The sequence below is a fragment of the Xyrauchen texanus genome, chromosome 25, assembly GCF_025860055.1.
Source record: "Xyrauchen texanus isolate HMW12.3.18 chromosome 25, RBS_HiC_50CHRs, whole genome shotgun sequence".
In the NCBI taxonomy this organism is placed as follows: Eukaryota; Metazoa; Chordata; class Actinopteri; order Cypriniformes; family Catostomidae; genus Xyrauchen; species Xyrauchen texanus.
Window position 1 is genome coordinate 25,748,252 of NC_068300.1, and position 27,131 is coordinate 25,775,382.

Here is a 27,131-nt window from a genome sequence, read left to right on the forward strand (position 1 = left end):
TTGTTGTGTATATTTGTATGTATGGTTAATGGAGGCTAGCGAAAGTCTTCCTTATTTAAGTAGCAGTCACTAATTCCATTATTAATTTACCTATTACTGTAGAGGCCATGGATAAAGCAGCCCATTGTTTACAGGCCATATCCTCAATTACGTGTCACTGCTCTCTAATCTGCCCATTCAACACATCATATGTCTGTGCTTGTGTGTGAGAGCATGCATTAATGGGTAGTCCTGCATTTCAGTCCTAATAGACAAGGCCTGTGCATTCTGTTCTACAGACTTGATGTCAATGTAATCTAGCACATAAATATTCACCTAATATTCCCTGCTATGTGGAAATTTAAGATGAGTAATGAAATTAGTTTTCCAAATGTTCCACTTTGTGAAATTCTAGCTTACAAATTCAAGTGCAACTTTGCTGTAATTGTCACCCAATTTAAAGTAATTCCACACAAGAGATATTTTCTTTCATACACAGTAGGCTTATTGTCTGACACGTTATTCTGCCCCCTTTTGATTGACAGAAAAGGCTGAACATAGCCTCTGTGTTTCCATGCAGTTGTTATTATTTCAGCTGCAGAATGAGACACAACAGTTTGATGACCTGATTGTGATATCAGATCATTTAACCCAAGAGTTTGTTCATTTATAAGAGCTGGATAAAATATGATTTCTCTTAGTCGTCTATGATGGAACTCGGGAGGAAATATCTCCCTCAAGCACCCTCAGAGCATTGCTGCTTTAAAGGCCAAGAAGAGGCTTGTTAGAGAGAAACCATTAGTATGAGAATCTCTGTCTGTCTATTCCGCAGCTGTCCTCTTCACCAGCGAGAGCCTTCTTTTTTTATCAGTTCATTATAATCACAGTTCATTTACAAACATTTTCAGCTATGTTTTCCATCTCTTTTAACTTAAAGAAATATTTCACCCAAAAAGGAAAATTCTAAAGTAATGAACTGACCCTCATGTTGTTCCAAACCAGACATGAACACAAAACAAGATGTTTTAATGAGCATAGCAGGCCATATTTTCAATACAGTGACAGTGGATTAAAGACCCAAAAGCATCATTATAATCCTTGCAACTCCTGCATCATATTTCAAGTCTCCTGAAGTAATTCAAATCTTGGTGTCTGAGTGCTATGGGAGAAGATTGTACACAGTGGCACACGCTCATGCGAGAACTTGTGTTGTTTTGTGTTTTAAATGGTTTAATGAAGCAATGTAAAATAATGGAGCAAACTACTCTGACTACTTTCTATTCAACTACTTTCTATTCACTGATTGCTTGTTTAAAAAAAAAAAAAAAAATGATAGTCTTTCCTCACTGTGATGGGTATAGACATTGAGGCTACAAGAGTCTAAAATCCTAATAATAACCAGAAAAAATCAGATTTGTTGCATAATACAGGACCCATAAACACTGGGGACTCTTTTTTTAAAAATAAAGGAGGCTTGACTCCAGTGCTTTATAGTTAAAGTATTTACCAAATAAAGCTTTTTACAGCCAATATATTCACCAAATGAAGGGGTTTGTGTATATAAATTTACATTTTAACTTGACGAGGTTAAATAAGGAATAAGGTTTATTATTATTCACAAGATTTGAAGTTGAAGACCTGATGTAATATGTGCTGAGAATTGTCAATGATGAAAGATTCAGATACTGCAAATACTTTATAATAATTATAAATAGCCCACTACTGATGACATTTGATAAATTATGTCCATTATTAAAGGAAATATGCAATGTAGTAGCCCAAAGCACCACACAAGCCTTGAACTGCAACACCCCTAATGCAACGCAGATGTGGGACACTGGCTTTAATGTCGTTGCTTTTTCCCATTCAGCTCTATAGTTTGTCACTTTTCTTTGTCTTTCCTCCCTTCACACATTTTAAACTCTTATCTGTCTTTTCCCTCCATTTCCTATTGACTTAGATTTCAGAGTTCATCAGTGTAATCAGCCGACACTGAAGATGCTGTGTCTCTGCGATATTTGCTGAACATTTCTGCCTCGTTGACTATGTCCTCAGTTCCATATGGCTTACAAATCTCCTCAAGCCCCCTCAATCCCACCAGTTCCTATGAGGGCAGTGGTCGATCCTCACAGCTCAATGCACTTCTCCGCTGAAAACCCAAATATAGCTCTAAGCCACTGTGCTTCTATGTATTACACAAATTATACATGCTTATCTGCATACTATTCTTTATCTGCATGATGTTAGACGGTGGAAAGGCTGAGGCTATTCTCACAGTGAACATGGCTGATTTTCCTGACATTTCTTTTCTAAGCACTCATAAGCAATTATTTTCAATGAATTCCAGTGAAATACATGCAGAATAATGAAATATTTATGACACTTATTTCAAGTTTAGTTAATAGAGATTTGTCATGCTGCATTATGAACCTAGGTTTACAAATGGCTTTTAGGTTTTATGTCAAAGCGATTAATTATTTATCATTAAAGGTGCTATATGTATTTTTACTGTACTAAATCATAAAAGGACCATAATATGTCATTAGAGAATTAGGAAACATGCTAGGTTGAAATACCGGCTTCTACAATAGCAATGCTACATCCAGTATATTCTACTTTGAAGTTTCCTTTCCGTTCCGGAATATCTGTTTATGTTTTGGTCTGCGTAATACCGCCCACTGCCCACTCACCAATAGTATTTCGACACCGCCAGGTTGCGAGATTTGAACAAGTTTGCAGGCAAAAAACAGTGTGTGCTGCAGTCATGGAAGCCAGCAAATGAACTGGATCAGCGATAACAGATTCCACCCGACCTAAAAAGCCTCATCATCCGTCTAAAAACCACCATGACCAGAGGCGTAGTAAAACAAGGATAAATATTGGAGATGCCTTTGGAAGATGGAGACAGCTTAAATCCCAGAAATCCTTTAAAACGGATGCTGAGTTGGCAAATTTGCATGTCAACATTCTGGCAACCCACATGAGTTTCGAGTCTGGGGCGGGGCAGACAACTCTCCAATATTTTGAATTTGGACTGCAGTACCCATTTCAAACGCTTGTTGTCAATCTTACATATTGCACCTTTAAGAGCTGCCGAGATTTGAGATTTCTCTATGTTTTTCCCGCAGGGTTTTAGGATCACATGAAATTGCTTGAAGTGCACAGTTTTCTCTCCTGTGTTGATGTATTTCCTAGTAAAACAGAAAGTTTTGGTAGGAAGGGCTCATCCTTTTTTTTTAAATAGTCAATAGGCAGTAGTTAGGCCACATCATAGCCAAGAACAATTATTTGCTTCTTGTTAGGAGATTGTAGATGGTATTTTGGTGAGGGGTAATCTCATTCTAGAAATCATTTGATTGGAGTGAAAGATGGGTCATCAATATTTTTGCTCCATTTTCCCAGAAGAGAAAGACTATATATAGCATAAAAATGTCTTGAAAGCCAACAGACATGGACTTAAAAAAAGTCAATTTGAATCTTTAAAATGTTAAAAAATGTGTATGATGCAATAAATCAGTTATCGTTAAAGAAGTACTGTAATGTATTGCTGATTAATGTTTAAAACAGTTGGAGACATGTCAAATCAATTAAGCACATTCCCCAAGTGAATAAAAAGGAAAGGGTACAGGAGAGGATTGCTGGCCGTGACTTTAGATTATCCTCTGTCCAGCATTTATGAGCAGGGTCTCTTTATCTCTCTATCTGTCAGAGCTACACTAATTGAGAGTCTGTGCAAAGAGCCTTTTGACATTTTCGTCGATATATGCACATCACAGTGCATAATAAAACACCTTTCTCAAATGCTCTTTGTGTCTGTCTGTCTTTCACGTTTCTTTACTATTATTCCCTTTCTGTCACTCACCGTCTCATTTTCTTTGGCTCCTTCCTGTGCTGTCACATCTAATACTTTCATGTCATTTTTACCATGCTGTTGCATCTTTCAACATTCTTTCATCCGTTGCTTATGTTTGTTAACTGTTTTCTTGTTCAGTCTCCTTTATCATCATGAATCAATTAGTTATGTTACAACCTTAAGACAATCAACTCTAGTTTGTTAGCAGCCATATTGGAACATTATGCATTGATGTACTGTTGTGGCTGTAATGTTTGAGATGATGCAGTACTTGCTCAACATACATGGCACATATCCATGATTACGCAAGTGCAGTTGTATTAACGTATGACTGTAAAGCTTGAATGAATTTTCAACATGCATTAATTAGAAAAGTTAATATGTATTAACATTGTGAAACAGCATAGATGCAGTTTCAGTTGCAGGAGAAAGTATGTGAACCCTTGGATTTTACTGATATCCAAGTATGTCACAATAATAGACAAATACATTTGGCTTAAATAAATACACAAATAGTTGTATGTTTTCGTGTTTTTAGAGAGCACATTAACAGTGCAAAAGTTGTGTAAACTTGTTAACACTCATTTGGTAGCAAAACCAATAGGAAAGAAAACTCATAAATGAGATATCTTTAATTTCTTCACCATAAATGAAATTAAGATTTTTACACTGCCGGGCCAAAAAAAAAAGTTGCATTTTATTGCTGCATAACTTTGCTGAGCCTAGACCTGACCAATTGAAGCAACCCCAGATCATAACATTGCCTCCAAAGGCACTATGCATGATGGGTGCATCGCTTCATGTGCTTTACTTATTACTCTGAATACCCTTTACCCTTGGGATAGGGTAAATCTAGACTCATCAGACCCCGTGACCTTTTTCCGTTGCTCCACAGTCTAATATTTATGCTCCCTCACTAACAAGGGCTACACAGCTGTTTAGTCCTAATCCTGTTAATTCTCGTCACATTGTGCATGTGGAAATGCTCTTACTTTCAATATTAAACATAGCTGTGAGTTGTACTGTCGAGTTTTTCCGCCCACTGCTGTTTGAAATGACCTAATTCTCATGTGACATTCATTCCTCTACTGTATATAAAACGAGTGCTTCCAACTTCTCACGTGAACGCGCCATTGCGCTTACGTCACGTGACAGCGCCGTGATGGGTTAACTGGTAGCAGAAAGTGTTTTTTTATTGGTTAAAAAGGATTTAATTATCGATTTGCTTTAGAAGACATGAATTGATCGACTGGAGTCATGTAGATTACATTTATGCTGCCTAAATATGCCTTTTGGACCGTCAAGCACCCATTCGCTTACATTGTATGGGCAAACAGAGCTGAAATGTGCTTATAATAATCTTCTTTTCGGTTGTGCTGAAGAAGGCAAGTGAGACACATCTGGGATGGCTTAAAAGTGAGTAAATCATGAGAGACTTATCCATTTTGGTTGAACTAATCCTTTAATTGTTTCTCCTAGACAGCAATGAGATTAGATGAAGAGTAAATGGAGACTTTTGCTTCATGGCCCAGATATACTTAATACGAAATTGAAGAACGAAATGGGTATGACGTCATTTAGTCCAAAAAGGTGTTTTTTCATTTGTTTCGGTGGGTCGTAACAACAAGCCTGGGTGAACTTTTAGGACAACTTCTAACCGGCTGCTAAACACCTTCTTGCTGCCATTTGTCCACATATTCAGTAGGTGTGACCTGAAGCTCCACCTACTACTTTGTTTACATTTTTCAGTCAGTATTTTACATGAACATGCCAGCGTGCAAGACCATGTCATGCAATTTATTAATTAGTCTACAAAAGCAATACAATTTTTGTTCAAGTGTTTTAAAGTTAAAAATAAAAAGTGTCCATTCACTCATGTGCCCAAAGTAAGGTATGCCTATCATCATTCATTTGACTGTATTATGAATATTAACACTCTTTTATCTTATCAGTAGTATCATTTTCATTATGAACAGTAACAGTGTAATCGGCACATATTATGGCCACATATAGCTTGTTAGCACATTAGCATCATGAATTCAGAATCTAAATGAGACAATTAAAAATTTTCTACTTAACATATATTACTTTAAATCATCATCGAGGGGTTAAAACAGCTTATTTTACTGACCTCATGTGAATTCTACTCATAGAATGAGGCATAAAGTCATTGATAACACATTCTAATGGCACATTAAAGGTTTAAATTGTAGTCTTAAGCATCCCACAGTGGTGTGGCAGGTTTCTGAATGTTCAGAAACAATATACCGTTGCTCTGCTCTTTAGAACTTCTTTTTACCCCTGAATGAAGAATGAAGAAGAACTTCTCCTATATATTCTTATATATTGTTATTTACACAGGGAAAATATACTATTTATTAAATCTAGTTTTATTACGTATCGTATTTTAATGCAGATATAATTTTTGACAACTGACATTTATGTGAATAAACAAAGTAAACTGAAATGGCCTTTTTAACACTTCTGTGTACAAATTTGAAGGCTGCTTATTGGATAACTATGGGTAAACGTCATAATATGTGACTATGCATTACTTTATAGAGAGTTTATGTCCTACTAGTTAAGTCTTGCCTTAAGAACAGGTTGTGCAACCGAATTAAGCTCTGACTTAGTGCCAACTAACAAGTTACTAAACCCTTAATGTGAACTTTACGTCCCAACTTTCGTGAGAACTTACACACAGCTGGTGCAACCCTACCCTGAAGTATATCAGGGCCTTAAGTCTCTTTCTTCTCAGATTGTCCTCCTGAGGAAATGACCCCAGTGATCTTATTTTAATTTCTCCTTAGGAATTTTTGGAGATAAATGAGATAACTGAGATCTCCGTTAAGCTATGAATGAGCAACCTCTGAGCAATCAAATTTTCCTCTGGGTATACTTTCACCAAATGTTTCCTTCACAGACTTTTTTTACTGCAACTGTAAATATGGACATCCATATGGATGATGGACATGTTTTTTTGTTTAGTTTTTTGTCATTTTGCAAAATGAAAAGCATGCAAACACCGTTGAGTGATTTTGTGAACACGTTCACCCAGTACTTAAACAAAAAATAATTTTTGTTTTTGAGATAACATTAATAATAATATAAATAATATATTAAAAGGTTATATTTTTCTCAGTTGCAAGAGCGCAGATAAAAATGAAAGCACAATAATCAGCATAAGTTGTCCCACTACATCATAAGGGACTGCTGGCATCAAGCAGGAAACATACAGTTAATCACACTGCCAGGAAATTAAAGCAGAGAGCATGGAGCCGCAGTTATTACAGTGCTAAATGTGTCCTATCAGCTAATGGCTCTGGATTAAGATGATGCAGCATTATTGATATCACACTGTGATATCACTGGACTCTAGTTGCATCCTTCACAATATGGCTGAATATAATTTCTCAATACCCTGTGGGAAATGTAATGTGGCTGATCTTGCCTCTGACTTTTATAGTTTGACTGTGAGTTATTGAGAAAAGGGCATCCTTTTTTATTTTGCTTTATGAAAAGTTTTAATGGTAAAACTGGAAAGCCAGTGTAAAAGAACCTCTTTTGAATTGTCACCATAGGATGCTGTTGTGCCTCACCAGGCCTCTTAACTATAACTATGAGGGTAAATTTGTAAATTTTTATATTGGGGTGAACTACTCCTTTAATGAGAGGGCAATGAAATTTACACCACTGGGTGTACACATTGATATCAGCGGATGGTATTGGATTAGACACAAAGCACACGAAGAGCATTGCTGCCTCTCACAACTCTTCTGAACACAGAGGCTCATTATCTCTGTGGCACGCAGGCGAAGTATGTTCACTCATTAGGTGTGACGGCTGCCATTGTCAGCTTGTGTTCTCTAGGCTTTTACATGAATGTGTCCCACACATTGTTTGGAACAATGCTGGATTCCTTATATTACACACAGTAACAGAGCACAGAGAAGGTTGGTGTTCGAAGGTTTTCATGTGAATTTCCTCTTTAAATTTTTTAACAATGAGAGTGTACCAAGGTCAGAAATTAACCAGGGCTTGGGGCAAAAGTGTCAAAGACTAAAAAAAATGTCCTATTTATACTATTAAAAAGTAGATTTAATAAATAGTATATATTGGATTGGATTAAAATATATTTCAGTGTATTTTGCATAATTAATGACACTATATTATTATAAGGTTTGAAAATCAAATGCACTCTGAAATCTATTCCAGAGGCCAAATATTGGCCTTTAAAGGGATGTTGACACATAAATGAAAATTCCGCTCACCTTGTCATGTTGTTACGGACGTGCATGACTTACTAAAAGGAGATGTTATGCTGAATATTAACTTCAGTCGCTATTCACTTTCACTCGGATTCACTTGGACTCTGGAGCCATGTCCTTTTCACACATCTTTCATTCCTCTACTCTCACTCCATCCCTTGTTCTTAGATTGACCTTACACATTCCTGTCATCTCTCCTTATTTCAACTCTGTCTTCTCCTCTCATGCCTCTCAAGGGCCATCTGGACCAGCGGCTCTGTCTAACACAAACTCCACGTGCTCTACTCTGCAGGATCAGACTGACAGATTCAGTGCACAGCTCTTGTGGATTAGCTCACTGATTTTCTCTAATCAATTCCAGAGATCATCTCGGCCTGTGAGTGTTCAGAGGAGTATCAGAGTGTGACGAGGAGGAGGGCGTGGCTGGGCCATGAGGGTGCACAGCCGGCTCTGAATCTAATGATCAGCGGGAGAGCCAGATAAAGTTTGAGAGAGAGAGAGAGAGACACTGCCGCGCTGCATGTGTGTGCGTTTCTTTATGTTTGTTTTATGTTGAGTTTGATATTAAACTTTATGTTGACTGTTCAGCCGGTTCCCACCTCCTCCTTGCCCATCACAGTGTCACAGTGATGCTGAAACTCGGGAGGAAGGAGGAATACACTGTCGCGGAGTCCTCGTCGCTGCCATCCATCAGGGGAGCAGCCGCGGCTCTCTGCCTGGGGACGGAGGGGTCGCTGCCGACCTCCGAGAGCTGCCGTCTGCTGAGAAGGGGAGGAGTGGTTCCATCCGCCAGGGGACAGAGGGCTCGATGCCATCCGCCAGGGGAGGAGCAAGCTGCCGTCGCCCAGAGAGCGGAGGAGCGGTTCAGGACCGGGCGACAGCATGTCCGGGAACCTTCGGGCAAATTTTTCTCTCTCTCTCTCTCTCTCTCTCCTCTCTCTGTTTGTCTCCCGCTTGCCGTTTGCCTCTCCCCATGCCTTCCTTCGTCTCTCCCCCAGGTTCCCAGGAGGCGGGGGGGACCACTGGCTGACAGAACGGCCGGAAGGGCAGTATGTGACGAGGAGAAGTGTGACAAGGAGGAGGGCATGGCCAGGCCGTAAGGGTGCACAGCCAGCGCTGAATCAGATGATCAGCGGGAGAGCGAGATAAATGGGGGCCAGAGATCGAGAGAGAGAGAGAGAAAATGCATGCGGCTGCACTGCATGTGTGTGTGTGTTTGTTTATGTTTGTTTTATGTTGAGTTTGATATTAAACTTTACATTGACTGTTCAGGCAGTTCCCGCCTCCTCCTTGCCCATCCTTTAACTGTTACACAGAGATTTATCTGTGTGTGGATGTGTGATTCACAATGACTCCCATGGAGATTAAAATTCCACTTTAATTCCATATTGTACTTGATTTGATACGTTTACGGCAAGTACAGACTTAAAGTCAAACACACGTGTAGTTTGACTTGCACTATACATAAGTAATATTGGCATTATATTCATGATGTTTGCCAGAGGGGAACTGGCCCCCACAGTGAGTCTGGTTTCTCCCAAGGTTATTTTTCTCCAATTAGCCAAGATCTTTTGGAGTTTTGTGTTCCTTGCCACAGTCGCCTTCGGCTTGCTCACTGGGGTTATAAATTCAATTATTATTGAATTACTTATTTTTAAACACATTTCACAATCGTATTTTATCTAATTACACAATGATTACTCATAGACATTATAGACATTACAATTTTATCTTCAGTTATTGCCTGATCTTCTGTAAAGCTGTTTTGAAACTATGTGTGTTGTGAAAGGCGCTATACAAATAAAAATTACTTTTTTTAAGTACTACATATTTTTTCCTGTCCCAGCTTAATATGCAGAGACTGTTAAATGTGGATATGCACAACTTTAAAGGGATAGTTCACCCAAAAATAAAAATGATCTCATCAATTACTCACACTCATGCCATCCCAGATGTGTATGACTGTCTTTAATCTGCTGAAACAAAGATTTTAAGAAGAATATTTCAGCCTTGTAGGTCCATGCAATGCAAGTGAATGGTGACCAAAACTTTTGAAGCACCAAAAATTTCATAAAGCAAACATCTTGGATGGCATGAGAGTAAATAAATCATGAGAGGATTTTCATTTTGGGGTGAACTATCCCTTTAAGTAGACATTTCTGCTTGATCTAATCCTTTTAAATTACCTTTGCTGGTGTAACCTAATGTATTCAGTTTGATTCAGTCATTTAAATAACAAAGTTTTACTTTCCTAAAACAGTTAATTTAGACGTTTCTACATATTTTAAGTTATCATGACAAAGTTTTAGTCTATAAGCTTTTCGCAGACTGATTTTCCTGAAATGTTTCCCTGGCTGTCTAAAGTGCTATCAAAACATTGATTTGTTTGAGCATCCTGCCTTGCCCGGCATAGCAACATTGGCTCAACCAATGGTGTGAGGTCGGAGCGGGTCTCTCTGTTTGTTTGACCAATAACAGATAATAAAACCTTTTTGAAAACAATAATTATTTTTGCAGTTCCGTTTTGGTAACGCTAGTGCCACAGACATTACACACTTCTACTTTAACTGTTCATTAATAAAATAAGAATATACTGTAGCGAGAGAGAGAAATATTACAATGATGTGTATGTATTTCCGAGTCTAGATAAGATGTATGCATACTTGTGTGTGCTAGAGAGATTATTGATCTGTGGGCTTTAAATAAACACAGGTTCTCATCCCCAGCTGGGTCATTGTACTGAGAGTACAGAACTGTCAATCTAGCTACAGAGTGAAGCCCAGCTGTGTGCATGTCTGGTTCAATAACAATCGACAGGTTGACAGACAGACAGGAAGGCAAGCAAACTGACAAGTAATCCAAAGTCACAGTTCAAAGAAAAAGTGCAGTGCTTTGTAGATTTGACTATCATTTATGACACCTGCACAAGTCTTTTCTTTGTTCAGCTCTTTAATTTCAGTGTTTTTGAAGGTGAGATTGGAGTATGTATTAATCATCTTAGCTAGAGCAGAGGTCTCCAATTAGTAGTCCAGAATTAGACCATAATTTCTCATAAATTCTAATATAATTTTAAACATATATATAGCTTATTTGTTTCTTGTTTTTTGCCTACATGGAATAGTAAATCCATTTTTACATGCAAAAGCAACAGAACTGCATCTGAAGAGGCATACATAGTATGTAAACATGCTTTTACACAGACTTGAAAAATGAAGATTCTGTCATAATTTGCTCACTCCTCGTGTTGTTCCAAACCCATATGACTTTCTTTTTTGTGCAGAACACAAACGAGGTTTTAATGATTAAGGTTTTAAATAACGCATTGTTTCAATACAATACCAGTGGGTAGTGACTTAATAAAGGATCCAAATGTTTCATAAAAGTAGTCCATATGATTCAGGCATCATATTCCAAGTATTCTGAAGGCACATCGGTTTTGTAAAAAAAAAAAAAAAAAAATTATTTTTCAGTGAACATTTTGAATGCACGTTCATGCATTCACTGTCGCTTTAATGTTTTTATTGCTAAACAATGCTAAGTTCTCTCATAAATTATGAAAGAAAGTCGGGTTTGGAATGACAACAGGGTGAGTAAGCAATGACAGAATTCTATTTTTTTTGGTGAATGATCCCTTTAATGCAGCGCAGAGTTGGCATACATGTATTTACACAGGAATTTGCAGCAAAACTATCAATCCCACATTTAATTTACATAGAATGAGGCATGTTTTTGTGCTAAAAAGAATAATTTAAATATGTACATGTATGGCGCAACACTAAACCAGTGCAGATTGCACCTGGTTAAACTAGATTGTGGGTTGTTGATGAATAAGACACAGGAGTTTGAGCTGAAATACTGCACACAATTGTGGCACAACTGTTCAGTGGACTCGTCCATTACTGTGCACGCGTGCTAAATAAACCATGAGATTTAAGTGTGTCTCTATGATTTAGAGCCTTGGAGTGTGATAGTGTTATCTATGACCTCTCACCCTAATTCTGCTCCATTCGCTTCTGACCACGCACATTATACACACTGAGTGAGTGAGACAAATACATACACTCCTGTCAGCCTAGTCCCTGGCAATTTCAACCAGTTTGTCTCACGATTTCAGAAGGTGCCGTGGGAGCTGGAAATCGTAGCTATTTAATGGTTTCTCTTTTCTTCCCTCCCTCTAAATCTTTTCATCTATGTATTTGCCTTTCTTTCTCATTATTATTGTGCTGCATTCTATTACATTGGGCTTTCCTGATCTATTGAGATGCTGAATACAATTATCTCTCTCTTCCTAAAAAAACTGTTTTACCGATCATGCTGGGGCTGCTACACTTTCTAGCATTCTGGGTTGTGTGTGTGAGTGTGTGCATTATGTGAGAGAGAAGGCACAGGCATAGAGAGAGAGAGAAAGCTTATTCCGCAATCTTTGAATGTGTCTCTGACTTTCATTTTTAAGCTTGTAGGAAAGTCATGTATTATTCAAAATTTGTGTAACATCATAATTTTGATTTGCATGACAATTTTTCACCCTCTTTCTGACCCCTAGAATTACACGTGTTGTTTTTAAGATTTCTACAGTATGTAAACACCCTCTTAACATGTGAATTAAGTATGCTTTGCTGGACTGACTTACAGTGGCCGAGGGGTGCATAGCACAACCAAATTAGCAAATCAAATAAAAGCTGAAAGAAACAACGAAAATAAGCCACAACAAAATTATGCCACAATAAAACAAAAAGACATAGATACAACACAATATATATATATATATATATATATATATATATATATATATATATATATATATATATATATATATATATATATATAAACATATATATTTATAAAAATGCTGCACTTTTTTGTCCTGAAGTGCTTTGGCTGGCCAATACCTGATTGTGTTCCTACCGAAACTTTTTTTTTCTTTTCTCCCCAATTTGGAATGCCCAATTCTCAGTACTTAGTAGGTCCTCGTGGTGGCACGGTTACTCACCTCAATCCGGGTGGGGGAGAATAAGTTCAGTTGCCTCCACTTCTGAGGCAGTCAATCAGCGCATCTTATCATGTGGCTCGTTTTGCATGACACCGCTGAGACTCCCAGCATGTGGAGGCTCATGCTACTCTCCGCGATCCACGCTCAATTTACCACGTGCCCCATTGAGTGAGAACCACTAATCATGACCACAAAGAGGTTACTCCATGTGACTCTACCCTCCCTAGCAACAGTGCCAATTTGGTTGCTTAGGAGACCTGGCTGGAGTCACTCAGCACACCCTGGATTCGACTCCAGTGGTGGTAGTCAGTGTTAATACTCGCTGAGCTACCCAGGCCTCTTTTCTACCAGAACTCTTAATGCACATCACTTCCTCAACATTTTTCGGTGTGCTATGGCTTTATTTAGTTGTTTTATGGCTTTATTTTGTTGTGTTTTCCTTTTATTTGCTTTGCTAATTTGGTTGTGTTGTGCACCTCTTGGCCACCGTACTTATGAGGATTAATGTTTACAATATAAGTTTGTATTGCCTCCATTCTTTAATAACATCAGCCTCTTTGCAAAGTCTTTATTACATTGTAACAGGTTAACAAAACAATTTGGGCTTAAATGTGCTAATCAAGCAGTTAAACCAAGATTTAAATAATCAGGGATCTTGTTAAACTGACTTCTTAATGTCGGAATACTTTGGAAGGATATGCACACTAAAAATTGTTAACCTGCAATTGTTTCCTCAATGATCTATTTCTACTTAATCTAACCCATAAAAATGACTTTTGTTGGTGTAACCTAATTTGTCAGGTGCATTTAGTCAGATTAAACAACAATTTGTATTTAAATATAAACCAGTTAATTTAGGGAGTATTTACAATTGGTAATTTCATGTGTTTTTAATGATAGGATTGCTTTTACGATCATGAAAAGACCAACTGTAAATGACCTCTAAGATGGATATGAGGGGGATATAAATCCGATAACACAAACCACCTCTGGATGGTTTGAGATGCATTCCATTCAAATCTCTGTCAAGTGTAAATGCATCTGGCTGTACATATGTAAAATGTACTTTGCCCAAACATTGCTATGTCAGCATGGGGAAAATGTGAAATATTACAGATGCTACCGATTATTTGCATAGGTCTCACATCCCACAATAAAAAAAAATATTTCTCATAATATGACCCCTTTAAAGTGTTAAATCCTCACAGACAAAGTTAAACATGGTTAAAGACTGTGACTGTGCTGGACAGACCTCAGATCAGCTCCACAGATCGTGCCTGCAGTCAGGCGCCTTGAATTGGTTTACTGAGTATTCCTCATCCTCTTGATGAACAAATCACCTGATTCCTTGAAGAGCGCTATTAGTTCAGGGAAAGGACAGGTAGGAGTGGGCGGCTGAGGACACAGTGGGCTATAGAGTGTTTTCAATAGAGCGTATTTGAGAAGCTGTCGCTCCTTTATGTAAGGGCAACAGGAAGGAGAAAAGACTGGATGAAATGAAAGATGGTGAATAGCCTAAAGAATAGCTGAAAGTCTTGGCAGGTGGCTTGAAGGTTACCAGGGAGAAAGGAAATTTAGAGAACGGTTTTGAAGTGCACAAAAAATCTAAACATCAGGGAAGGAGACAGAGTGAGTGAGTGAAGAAGACATTTATTTGAACGTCTTAAGAAAAGTGATGGCATAAATTTCAAACAACAGAGGAATGTTTTGATAGTGCCACAGTGAATTTTCCTTTTTGTGTGAACAATCCCTTGAAGAAAACTGGTCTCAGAACAATTTGAAAACCCCTTTAATTGTATCCTCTGTATAAAGCCTCCAAAGCATTTTCCATTTTTCAGACTCAGTGTGAATGTCTTAATATTTGCTTTTTATTGCAGTATTTGCACTGGTGGTGTTTCTTGTCCCTTGGGATTTGTATCATGTTAGTGAATATATTTCCAAAAATATGATTGTTGAGTGTCAACGTCATTTTGGTTTGTGTTGGATGTTAATGCTGCGTTTAGTTCAAAGTCAGATGTGGGAAATTCCAACTTGGTATCTGTGATCTGAATAAAGGCTTTCTATTGACTGAAGATGACATATATGCAAACAAAACTGCTATTTTCATGTTAGTATTGCAGTTGTTCGATCGTCACCAGAGATGTCTCCTAGAAACCAAACTGATAAACTGTGCTGCAATACTAGCATTTGTTGTACAGGTGTACGATTATCAAGAGACCGTTTAATTTACCATATTTTACATTTATGCATTTGGTAGACGCTTTGATCCAAAGCAAATTTCAGTGAACTTATTACAGGGACAATCCCCCCACAGCAACCTAAAGTTAGGTGCCTTGCTCAAGGACACAATGTTGGTGGCTGCCATCATTGTTTTAACACCTGTCTCTACAAAAGTTTGCTAAACAGGTATTTTATGATGTAATGTAGGATCCTTGACTCATTGAATGATATTATATAATAAAAATGAATGTTTATCATAAACTTTGTACATATCCCTGCGTGCCACCAGGTTTGCGTGATGCCACGCACCTGCATCTCGGCGAAATCGGAGTTGAAGATCTCCGCACAAGTTTCCAAGTTGGAAGTCTGACATCAAGGAGCATTCCATTGCACTTTTCCTGATAGGAAATTGGAAATTCCAACTTTGCGAGTTGAATGGAACCTAGTCTTGACTACGGCAAAGGTCTGGGGTTTTTCGCTGCTTACACAGGCAATGAACCACTCACTAAGGCTGGAAAAGTCATCTGACATGTTAAGCGACCAATCGCAGTCGGGTTTGTCATTACGTGATGTTAAGGTGCGGTGTTATCAGCAACGTCTCATACCATAATAAAAGATTGGCATTATAATTTATATATATAATGGTGTGCGAGTCTCTGCAAGCAATTTCACAGAAAACATGAGAAATAGTGGACAATTTGTAGAGCGTGTAAGTACAGCACAGAAAACCTCATCACAGAGTATTTCACAGATATAAATAAGTAAACAAGGCAGAATATGCAGCTCTGCTCACGGATATCCACTGTACTTTCTGCCACGTGCCTCAAACCAAACGCTGAAAATCTTTAAAATAGTTGATGTCACTAACCTAGCAAACTTGGGCAAATTCTGTGATTATTTAGTCCTCAAAAGCGCTTATTGTATCAACACAGAACCTTTTGAACTCGACTCATGCTTCCGGAAATCCTGTAGATCTCAGCCAATCAGAGTGGACTGGCTGGACTGAGAACACGTTTCCAATTTTGTGTACTATAAGCATCAGCAAGATGTCGTCCTCTATTGTTGAGAATACAAGCTCACAGCTTGTTACACTTACAACAAATTTAACCATGGAAGTGGTATAAATTAAGTTGCCTTAACATTATTAAAATGATGACTTTGACAAATGTTTATCCAGTAGATGTGACAAAATGTATTTAAGTTTATACAATAAGACTTTACTGATAAGTTAAATGAGGTGTGTTAGTTAGACAGTGTTGGTTAGACATGGAAAACATGTACTTTTGGTGTCCCTTTATGGAATAGGGTTTGGAAACACAAGAATTGTCAACTAGTCATTCAGGCAGCCCATCAACTAGTCTGTTTTGAAAATAGGTGTTTTTGCAGATCCCTAGTTTGGACTGCATGTTTATTGGTCAGGTCTCAGAGACTGGCAAAGCAGGCATCTTAGAGCACTCATACAGTCTTTTCTGAGCTGTTTGTTCTTTAATAAAATTGTTTATCAGTCCATCTGTATTGCTCAGAGCAGATCAACTGAGTGTGAGTGAGGCTGATCTCTCTCTGACTCCTTTTGGTGGATGCTTGTTTTATTTTATTGCAGTCAGATTTGTCCAGTCCCCACATGCTGCCAAATGAAGACAAATGACCATGAGCAACACGACCCGTTTGGTAAAACTACGTAGAGTGAATCAGACAAATTTGGTTTATACAGATAAGTTTACAGAGAAAAGTAGCACGTTTTTCTGTTGACCCTTAAGCCTACATATGATTTTGACTTCTTCTCTGACCTTTGACCTCTCATCTATGTTTGTAACCTTTGTATAGGTGTATGGCTGAAGGCCACACGGAGCTGTCGCATGCGAGAAAAGCGAGCAGATTTCGTAGCTGGCTGTCTCGGTGGAAGGGTCATCGCTGCAGGGGGACTTGGTAAGTAACTACCGACAAGACAATGTTGAATAGATTATGCAAATGTTGTAGGTTCAACTGAGCTTAGAAAAGCAGGAAAAATGCAGTGCAAGGATTGTCATTTTTCATAACAACCTGCGGCAAAGACTGCTTTGTAATAAAATGGCATATAAAGCAAGTATATTCATTATGTCAGCTCTTTATGTGCAGCATGAGTAAGTGTTGTGCGTTAATGTCACCTAGCAACAAGAATCTACCACACTGAACACAATAATTACAAACCACTTCTGAAAAACTTTGTGAACTCTGTGACCCTACTTGAAGCAATAGGATTAATTGGTGTTGATTTTTTTTCCCGCTATATTGCAAAGGAAGTACAGTACATGAGCATTTCCTAAACATGTCTCTTATGCATAATGTTTCATTCCTAAGCAGAATTCAAATTTAATAGGAAAGCTGTAGAAACACAGTTAAAGGGAAAGTTCACCCAAAAATGAAAATTCTGTCATAAATTACTCACCCTCATGTTTTTCCAAACCCGTATGACATTCTTTCTTACATAGAACACAAAAAGAGGTGTTAGGCAGAACGTTAGCCTCAGTCACCATTCACTTTTAATTTATTTCCTAAAAACTCCTTTCATGCTCCACAAAAAAAAGCCTCAGTCACTAATTGTATAGAAAAGAGCAAACAGTGCATTCTTCAGAATTTTCTTTTTGTGTTCCGTGGAGAAAATAAAAGTCATACAGGTTTAGAACAACATGAGGCTGAGTAAGTAATAGTATAGTTTTGGGTGAATTATTCCTTTAACTTCATTTTAAACTACTTGTGGTATTACCCAACAACAGTCTATTCCCAAGAGTGGCATACAGTGTGAACTAAATTATTTGTTCATTTGGGTTTTTACACTCCAGTGAAGACACGATTGGTAAAGGCTCTGAATATCTGGCTCAAACATCCCTTATTTCATTCAAGTCTGTTTGTCTGTGGCTGCATTACTAGAGAGAGAGAGAGAGAGAGAGATTCCTTTAATAAATGTCAGCTCAGAGTGGGCGAAAAATGTCTTCGTCTTCCCAAAAAATTATATTTAGGGCAAAGCGTTGCAGATTATACATGGCACATTTTCACTTAATCTTTTCCCTATAAATGTCTAGAAATAGAATTCATTTCAAGCATCATATGAGTCAATGGAGGATTGTGATATGTGTGTGTTCTTGGGCTCTTTATTATTCATAGAGTGTGAGAACTGAGGGCAGGTACATTTAAGCCCCTCACCTGCTCTCTCTCTCTATCCTCTCTTAGTTGTTGTTACCTCGTTTTACCCTGTCTCCCCCTCTGGTCTTGTATACTTGCTCGTTCAAGTGTGTTTCATCCTTCCCCTGTTTTTAGTGTCGCTGCGGTTGCTGTTCACTTTCCTGCGTCTTTTTATCTGTTGTAGATCTACCATTTATTGCTCTGCTCCAAAACCTAGTGAGCTTGCTGCTTATGGAGGCATTCTAAAGGGATAGTTCCCTCCAAAATAAATACAAATATGTCATCATTTACTCACCCTCATGTTGTTCCAACCCCATATGACATTCTTCTGTGAAACACAAGAGATTTTTGGCGGAATGACAGCCTCAGTCATCATTCATGTTTACTGAATGGGAGAAGAAATGCATCACATTTACACTGTTATACAAGCTGTACACTCACTACTTAACATTGTAGCAAAGTGTCATTTCTTCAGTGTTGTCTCATGAAAATATATAATCAAATATTTACAAAAATGTGATGGGTGTACTCACTTTTGTGTGATACTGTTATATGACGTCTTTGAGGAACTTCCCCTTGGGAGTTGAAGAGAGGAATTAAATAATTTTTTTACAGCTTAAAAGAAAACATTTAGAAATGCTTTGTTTGAAAAAGCATAAATCCAATTAATACAGTATTACTTTGATGGTTTGTCAATGTTTTTATGTGGTTTGGTTATTTTGTACAAGAATAAAGGATGTTTATATGAGAAATGCTAACCAATGTAGCCTTACAAATAGTATACTGTATACATAGACAGTAGGCAGAAAGCTCATTAGGTTTTGGAACAGAACTTTTGTGTCTCTTTCATTAGTGGTTCACTTTTCTCCTCTCCTTTTTCTTGTATTCTTCTGTTAAACTGGCATGTTTGACCCTCATGACAATGACATAGCTAGACGAGCTACTTCGTTCCCTCATGCTCCTCATGTCTGTCCAGAATTAATGGCTGCTATTAGATCCACATAGGAGATGATGTTCTGTAAATTGCTCTCCCCATGATTCATTCCTGTATCATCTATGGCCTCTGCTCAATTATGACCATAGATAGTCATTGGTTCCTGGATTACTGCAGTTTTAGTGTCAAGAAAATATTAAATGAAAATTATTCCCATGGGGAAATGTATTAGGAGGTAATTAGGGTTAATTTACAGCTGCTTTACTTGTCATATTCGACTGATTCCATGTTACTGTTTTGCTGCTAACTATAAATTATGTTTATTCGTATCTTCTTAAACTACACTACAAGAATACTAAGAGGGAATATGAAGCTTGCTTTGTATTTTATTCTTCAGTAAATCTTACAGGTAATTACTTTGGTTTTGGTTGACGGTTGCCAGTTATGTTTGGTTTAGATTATTTTGCAATCGGTTGCCCAGGAGCGTTGAATATAAAGCTGTATGTAAAGATTTAACATTTACATTTTGTGTTATGATTTAGATTTATGTTTTATGTACAGTATTTAGAGACTGCTACTGAAAATGCTTCTGTTTTGAATTCTTTGCTTACTTAATTAAAAAAATATATATATTATTATGAATTACATGACAAATTGACAAGTTGGATTGAAAAATGTACATGAATTTTAGAATATCTTAGTATTTTGTATCTCCCCCTTTTGCTTAAAACACAGTTGAGCTGATATGGACACAACATGTTTGTGGAAAACCTTGATGATCCATGTTATCGTTGCATGATTTAAGAATCTTGCATCTTGTGTGCGTAACTCTTGTGCCGTGTTCCTTTTGTTCTAACACCTTTTGTGTTTCCAGTCAAAAATGACCGGCCCACTGTAATTTTTTTATAAATCTCTCATATTGCATATCACAAGGTATTGCATTAGATCTTTATAGCAACTTTTTAGTACTCATTTTTTCTACATATTTTTTTTAAAAAAAGATATTTTTTATTAATAGAAAGATTCATTGAACTGAGCTCATACTGGGGTGAGGGGCAATCCCTGCGGAAAACGCAAAATATATAATAATTACATAAATAAATTAATAACCATTTGCTTGATCAGAACAAAATAGGTATCATTTTAATTCTGGACTTTACAATGCATATAGCTGATCCTACTAGTGTGAGGACATTTATTTAGGTTACACACTAGTATTTACGAGGGTTTTATGCTATAAATGTGGTTTATGAGGACACCCCTAGTGTCCCTGTAAAATAAACGGCTTAAAAAACATAAACAATGTTTCGTTTTGTTTTTAAGTAAAAATACCAAAAGGTTTTTGTGAGTGTTAGGTTTAGGGTTATGGTATAGAATCTATAGTTTGTACAGTATAAAAATCTTTGTCTATGGAGAGTCCTCATAAGGATAGCCGCACCAACGTGTGTGTGTGTGTGTGTGTGTGTCGTGTGCGTGCGTGCGTGCGTGTGTGTTTGGATGGTTTATGAGGAATGTTTTTAGGTTACAAACTGGTAATTACAAGGGTATTACGCTATTAATGTGGTTTATGAGGATATTTCTAGTGTCCCCATAATTCAAATATCTTAAAATTACATATTAAACTATATATTTTTTCAATTGTAAAAATGCTGTTTTTGTGAGGTTTAGGGGTAGGGTTAGGGTTTTGGAACAGAACCTATAGTTTGTGCTGTATAAAATAATTATTTAAACATATTTGTGTGAACATATGTGTGCCTGAGGATTCATAGCAATGTGCAGGACATCTCCATGCACAGTGCAATGTGCCACTTTTGATTACATCAAGTGGATTCACCCAAGTGTTTATTCTACCAGGATATTATGATAACAATAGTCACCACACCAGCCTGTCCATATCATCTGCACTTCAATTTGAGTAACCATGGAAACTTAGTGGCAGGTACTGCATGATGATTTAGGTCTCACCACCAAAGGCAAGTGAGAGATAAGACTTTGCCCATTCTAACTGACCTGAGGGAATATGAGAAAATCTTCCCTCACTGCAACTGTACACTGTAAAAAAAAAAAACGATAAATTTAAGTAAAACATCCTTATTAAAAATAAATGCAAAAACAATATATTTACTGAAATTTTTATTAATGGTTTTACAGAGAAACACCATTATTTTACAGGTATTTCTTGATTTATTATGATCAAACACCTTCAATTAAGAGTTTACACATGCTAAAGATTGTAAAAAAAATTGGAAGACAAAATAAACATTCTCTAAAAATTCTGTATAAAACAGATTAAAATCATCTCAAACTTGACTGGCAGTGTTTGTGTTTAGATTAAAACCTGTTCAGTTTTTATAGAATTACAGTCAGTACAAACCTTAAATGAAATACAACATGAGAGGGGGTCGAATACTTATTTACCTCATTAAAATGCAATTCAATTTATAACATTTTTGACATGCGTTTTTCTGGATTTTTGTTGTTGTTATTCCGTCTCTCACTGTTCAAATTAACCTACCATTAAAATTATAGACTGATCATTTCTTTGTCAGTGGCAATGTACAAAAACACTTTCGTGTTTAGAGAAGGACGAATGCTGCATATGACCCCAAGAACACCATCCCCACCTTCAAATATAGAGGTGGAAACATTATGCTTTGGGGGTGTTTTTCTGCTAAGGGGACAGCACAACTTCACCGCATCAAAGGGACGATGGACGGGGCCATGTACTGTCAAATCTTGGGTGAGAACCTCCTTCCCTCAGCCAGGGCATTGAAAATGGATGGGTATTCCAGCATGACAATGACCCAAAACGCACGGCCAAGACAACAAAGGAGTGGCTCAGGAAGAAGCACAATAAGGTCCTGGAGTGGCCTAGCCAGTCTCCAGACCTTAATCCCATAGAAAATCTGTGGAGGGAGCTGAAGGTTCGAGTTGCCAAATGTCAGCCTCGAAACCTTAATGACTTGGAGAAGATCTGCAAAGAGGAGTGGGACAAAATCCCTCCTGAGATGTGTGCAAACCTGGTGGCCAACTACAAGAAACATCTGGCCTCTGTGATTGCCAACAAGGGTTTTGCCACCAAGTACTAAGTCAAGTTTTGCAGAGGGGTCAAATACTTATTTCCCTCATTAAAATGCAAATTTTTGACATGTGTTTTTCTGTCTCTCACTGTTCAAATTAAACTACCATTAAAATTATAGACTGATCATTTGTTTGTCAGTGGGCAAACTTACAAAATCAGCAGAGGATCAAATACTTTTTTCCCTCACTGTAATTCCCATATTTCCATTTATGTTATTCCATAGTTTTGATGACTTTACTATTATTCTAAAATGTGAAGAAAAAATTATAATAAAGAATGAATGTATTTAAAAACTTTTGACCGGTAGTGTATTTGATCAGATTTAGGCCAAATATAACTTCTCTCCAAGACAAGTACAAGCCATAGCATATATTTCTTTCTCGTAATTTTATCATCCATTGGTGCCACGTTATGTCAAGTGTTTTATCAAGTCTATTTTAATTCAAGCCACATGATAAGATGCACGGATTGACGATCTCAGATGCAGAGGCAACTAAGGTTCGTCCTCCGCCACCCGGATTGTGGGGAGTCACTATGCCACCACAACGACTTAGAGCGCATTGGGCATTCCAAATTGGGTAGAAAAAGTGGAGAAAATAAAAAAATTTAATAAAAAAGAATGATGGGAGGCCACTGTGCTCTTGGGAACCTTCAATGCAGCAGAATTGTTTCAGTTCAAAGACTGCTCCAACCTTGCACGCTTGCAAATTGTAAGGTTGACCGTTTTGTCGATTATAAGCAGGAGTGACAGTGTTAGAGACGGAAAATAACACCATTTGCATTTCGGATTAATGGGATTATGAAGGTTTATACATGTGTAACATCGTAAGTTCAGTAAGAATGCACATCCCTGCACACACTCACACTAAACTCAAGCGTCAGCTGCTAAAGGACGGATGCACACGAGAGAGAGAGAGAGAGAGGGAGATGATTTTGACTCTGATTATGATTTAAGCGTCTGTATTCACGGTCCAAAATGTAAGATCTCAGCAAACAAAATTTAAGCCTTCTTGAAAATTTAGTTAAGATATTTAAGACTTTTACAAAGATATTTTACTTTTAAGAAATTTAAGACTTTTTAAGGACCCGCGGATACCCTGCAAATCATGTCCATTGAATTACATTTGCCACAGGTGAAATCAAATCTAAGTGTAAAACATCTCAAAGATGATCCAGAGAAATGGGATGCACCTGAGCTAAATTTCAAGTGTTAAAGCTAAGGGCCTGAATACTTATCTCAGTGTGATATTTTCTTTTTAATAAAGTAACTACAAATCTGTTTTTTTTGTTAGTCATTATGGGGTATGAAGTGTAGACTGATTTGAAGAAAAAATAATAATGTAAAAGTGTTTAGAATAAGGCTGCAATGTAATAAATATGGAAAAAATGAAGGGGCCTGAATACTTTCTGAATGCACAGTATGCTTGTATATGTATTCATGTGTATGCATGAATGTTGCTGTTTATAATTACATTTTTGCTGTTTTACTTTGCAGTTTTTATGTAAAGCACTTTGGACTACTTTTGTATGAGATGGTGCTATACAAATGAAAATTAATTAAATTGGAACTTGGTTTCATGATCCAAATTAGAAAGAACAATTCCAATCTCTGTATGTCTTACCTCTGTTTGCTTACCTGTCCCTGGGTTTAATTCTGTACCCCACCATCCGGTGATATATTGTCACTCCTGGTTCTTCAGCCTTCTCATGATCTCACAGGTGATGCACTGCTGTGGTCATTTGCTGTGTGAAGTACAGTTGGACACAGTGAAGAATATTGTCATTTATATCTCAGATTACCTTGGAATATTGTACATTAATTAATCACTTCCATTTTGTTGAGGGATCAACAACTGCACACCACTCCTTTGATATACATATATTTATTTCTAGTCCAATAAATACGACAGTACTCCTCAAGAGATCTGTATAGTGTGTAAAGTCATAGTTCAGTAATGACAACTTTTAGAAAGATTTAGCGTTAATGTGGATATGACAAATTAACCCTTTTCACTGACCTGTTATGACACGTTTCCGCCTTTAACAACGTAAATTTAGCTAACGTTTTTATTTTTATTTTAGTGTACATTTATAACATTGTCCTTTGTATTATATTCCCCTGAAATCTGTTTTTTTATCAGTTAATATAGCTGTGATGAGGCTTCTAACACGGCTCCAGTTAGAAATGTGGCCTGTTTTTCTCTTCTTATTGCTGTTATCCAGCACTGTCTATTTTTGTCTTCTTTTGTAAAGCTGTAAAAGTGCATTTGTTGATTTTTCTTTTCTTTCTTTCTTTCTTTTTTTTTTTCAAAAATGTTATTTACTGTGGTCCCCCATTCACAGCCATTCTAGTTTAACCAGCTATGATGACTTCCGCTTCACGAACGTGTACGTGTGAAAAGGGTCCATTGATAGGATATTGGTCTTGGCAGACTAGATCTGCTATGCTACTGCTGCTAGAACATACACAGACATATGAATCAAGCATATATGGCATACTGCTGCACAATTTGACATAAATACAATCCCCATGTAGCAAATCTAGACAAGTGGAGCTGGGGAGGTGGGGGTTTTTAGAGAATACTCTTGCAGCACACTGCAGTAAAACCAGCTTACTTGCAAACTGAGCAAACTTAAATGTTATGCAAAGAGAGAGAGTACGCACTTGATTTGCTACCCGATTACACGTCAGAAATTGTACTTCTTTCATCATTTATTCACCATTATGTTGTTCCAAATCCATACAACTTTCAAAACTAAAGGAAATGTTAAACTGAGGCAGTCAGTACCTAATCATCTGCCTTTTGTGTTTCAAAAACAATTAAAGGAACGACTTGTGTTTGTGTGAAATATCCTTTTAAGCCAGGACTGTTTTCTAACTTACAAAGCTTTTATTTATTTGTTTATTTTTGCAACATTAGAGGAACATTTTCTGTTGAGGCATAAGCCACAGAATCTGTGTAACATAATTTGAAGAAATCTGCATGGTGCCACCTGTTCAAACCTGCTTTAGTCCCAAAAATCACCAGGTGGCAAGTGCTTCATCTGCAAGAAATAGCCGCAGTGTGTGTGTGTGTGTGTTGTGAGATTAAGAGAGCTGCGGTTGAGAGCATGTCGTGTTGTTTGGAGAGGCTGTTTAATGATATGACTATGCTCTCTGCTCACCTGCCAGTAAATCCAGCTCATATTTTCACACTGTGAAACCTTCAAACTCGTCCAAAATATTTAATCCTTCGTGTGCTGCTGAAAATATTTGATCGTGACTTTGACATTTGTCGGCTGGGAGATGAAGATCGTTTTGGTTTGTTTGAGGCGTAATTAACTGCAATTAAATTTATTTAAATATTTAAATGTCAATTGAAAAGAAAAAAATAATATTTCCTGGTGTATATCAAGATAAGCCATTGTTAAATTTTCATGCAATTGTCATACTGTCACGTTCCTCTGTCTACCCTGTGTTCTGTGTCTCACTATTCACGTTCATGTCATGTTTCCTTGTCTGCTCCGTGTTTTCCATTTGACCCGTCACCGTTCACGCTCCATGTCATGTTTTTCTTGTTGTCCGCCCCGTGTTTCACTGTCCTTGTCTAAAACTACATTTCCCACCATCCACCTGCCATCAGCACTGCCATTTTGGTTCATTGTTCTCACCTGTGTCTAATCCAGTCATCACTCCCTGTGTATTTAAGCCCTGCTTTTTGTTCACTCCCTGTTGATTGTTGAATGTTCATGTCTGGTTTCTTGTTGTGCATTTGCCCTTGTTTCCTGCCCTTCGTGTTCATTCTTCCAGCTGTGTGTTCGTTTGTGTTTAGTTAAGTTTTTCCCATCGTGGACTGTTCTTTTGTTCTTGTGTTTGTTTATTTTGCTAGTTTGTTAATAAAACCTGCTTTTGGATCCGCAACCCCTGTCTGCCTTCTCCTGCATTCGTCACAGAACAATCGACAACCTATGGATCCAGCGGTCATACGAGCTAGACGCCGCCTGCTCGATTTAAGGCAAGAGGACCGCCCAATCGAAGACCACATTCGGGACTTTCTCCGTCTGGCGTGCGCCGCAGCCTTTCCGGACTCAGCCTTGGTGGTCTTCTTTAGGGACAACTTGGACCCATCGCTGAAGGAGCGGCTGCCACAGGCGACGCATGGCTGGATACTCCGCGACTTCCTGGTGGCGACCCTGCGGGTGTGCGACTCACCGCTCTCTGTGGGCGTTGCTGAGAAGGACCCTACCTAACCATCCACAGGGGAGTCTCTTCAGCCACCCCGGCGTCCCCTGTAACACCAGTTCCACCTGTCAGCGAACTGACCCCTGTGCCAGTCGCGCTCCCAGAACCCCCATGGTCCACTTCGTCTGCCCGGAGGAGGGAGAGAAGACGGGCCTCTGCCTCCCGGTACACGCCTGCCCCGGTCTTCCTGCCAGAGCCACTAGGCCCCGATGTCCCTGAGCCAGCGCCTGTAGCCTCTACCGTCCCAGAGCCAGCGCCTGTAGCCTCTACCGTCCCAGAGCCAGCGCCTGTAGCCTCTACCGTCCCAGAGCCAGCGCCAGCAGCCATGACCGTCCCAGAGCCAGCGCCAGCAGCCATGACCGTCCCTGAGCCAGCGCCAGCAGCCATGACCGTCCCTGAGCCAGCGCCAGCAGCCATGACCGTC

General features: G+C 38.1%; 1 protein-coding gene across 1 annotated transcript in view; it reads left to right on the forward strand.

Moving 5' to 3' along the window:
* Positions 1-27,131, forward strand: part of LOC127619378 (kelch domain-containing protein 8B-like) — a 169,979-nt gene that overhangs the window by 133,592 nt on the left and 9,256 nt on the right. Inside the window, exon 4 of the mRNA XM_052092277.1 lies at positions 17,135-17,236. Coding sequence (XP_051948237.1) covers positions 17,135-17,236 — 102 coding nt within the window. The remainder of the gene's footprint in view (positions 1-17,134; positions 17,237-27,131) is intronic.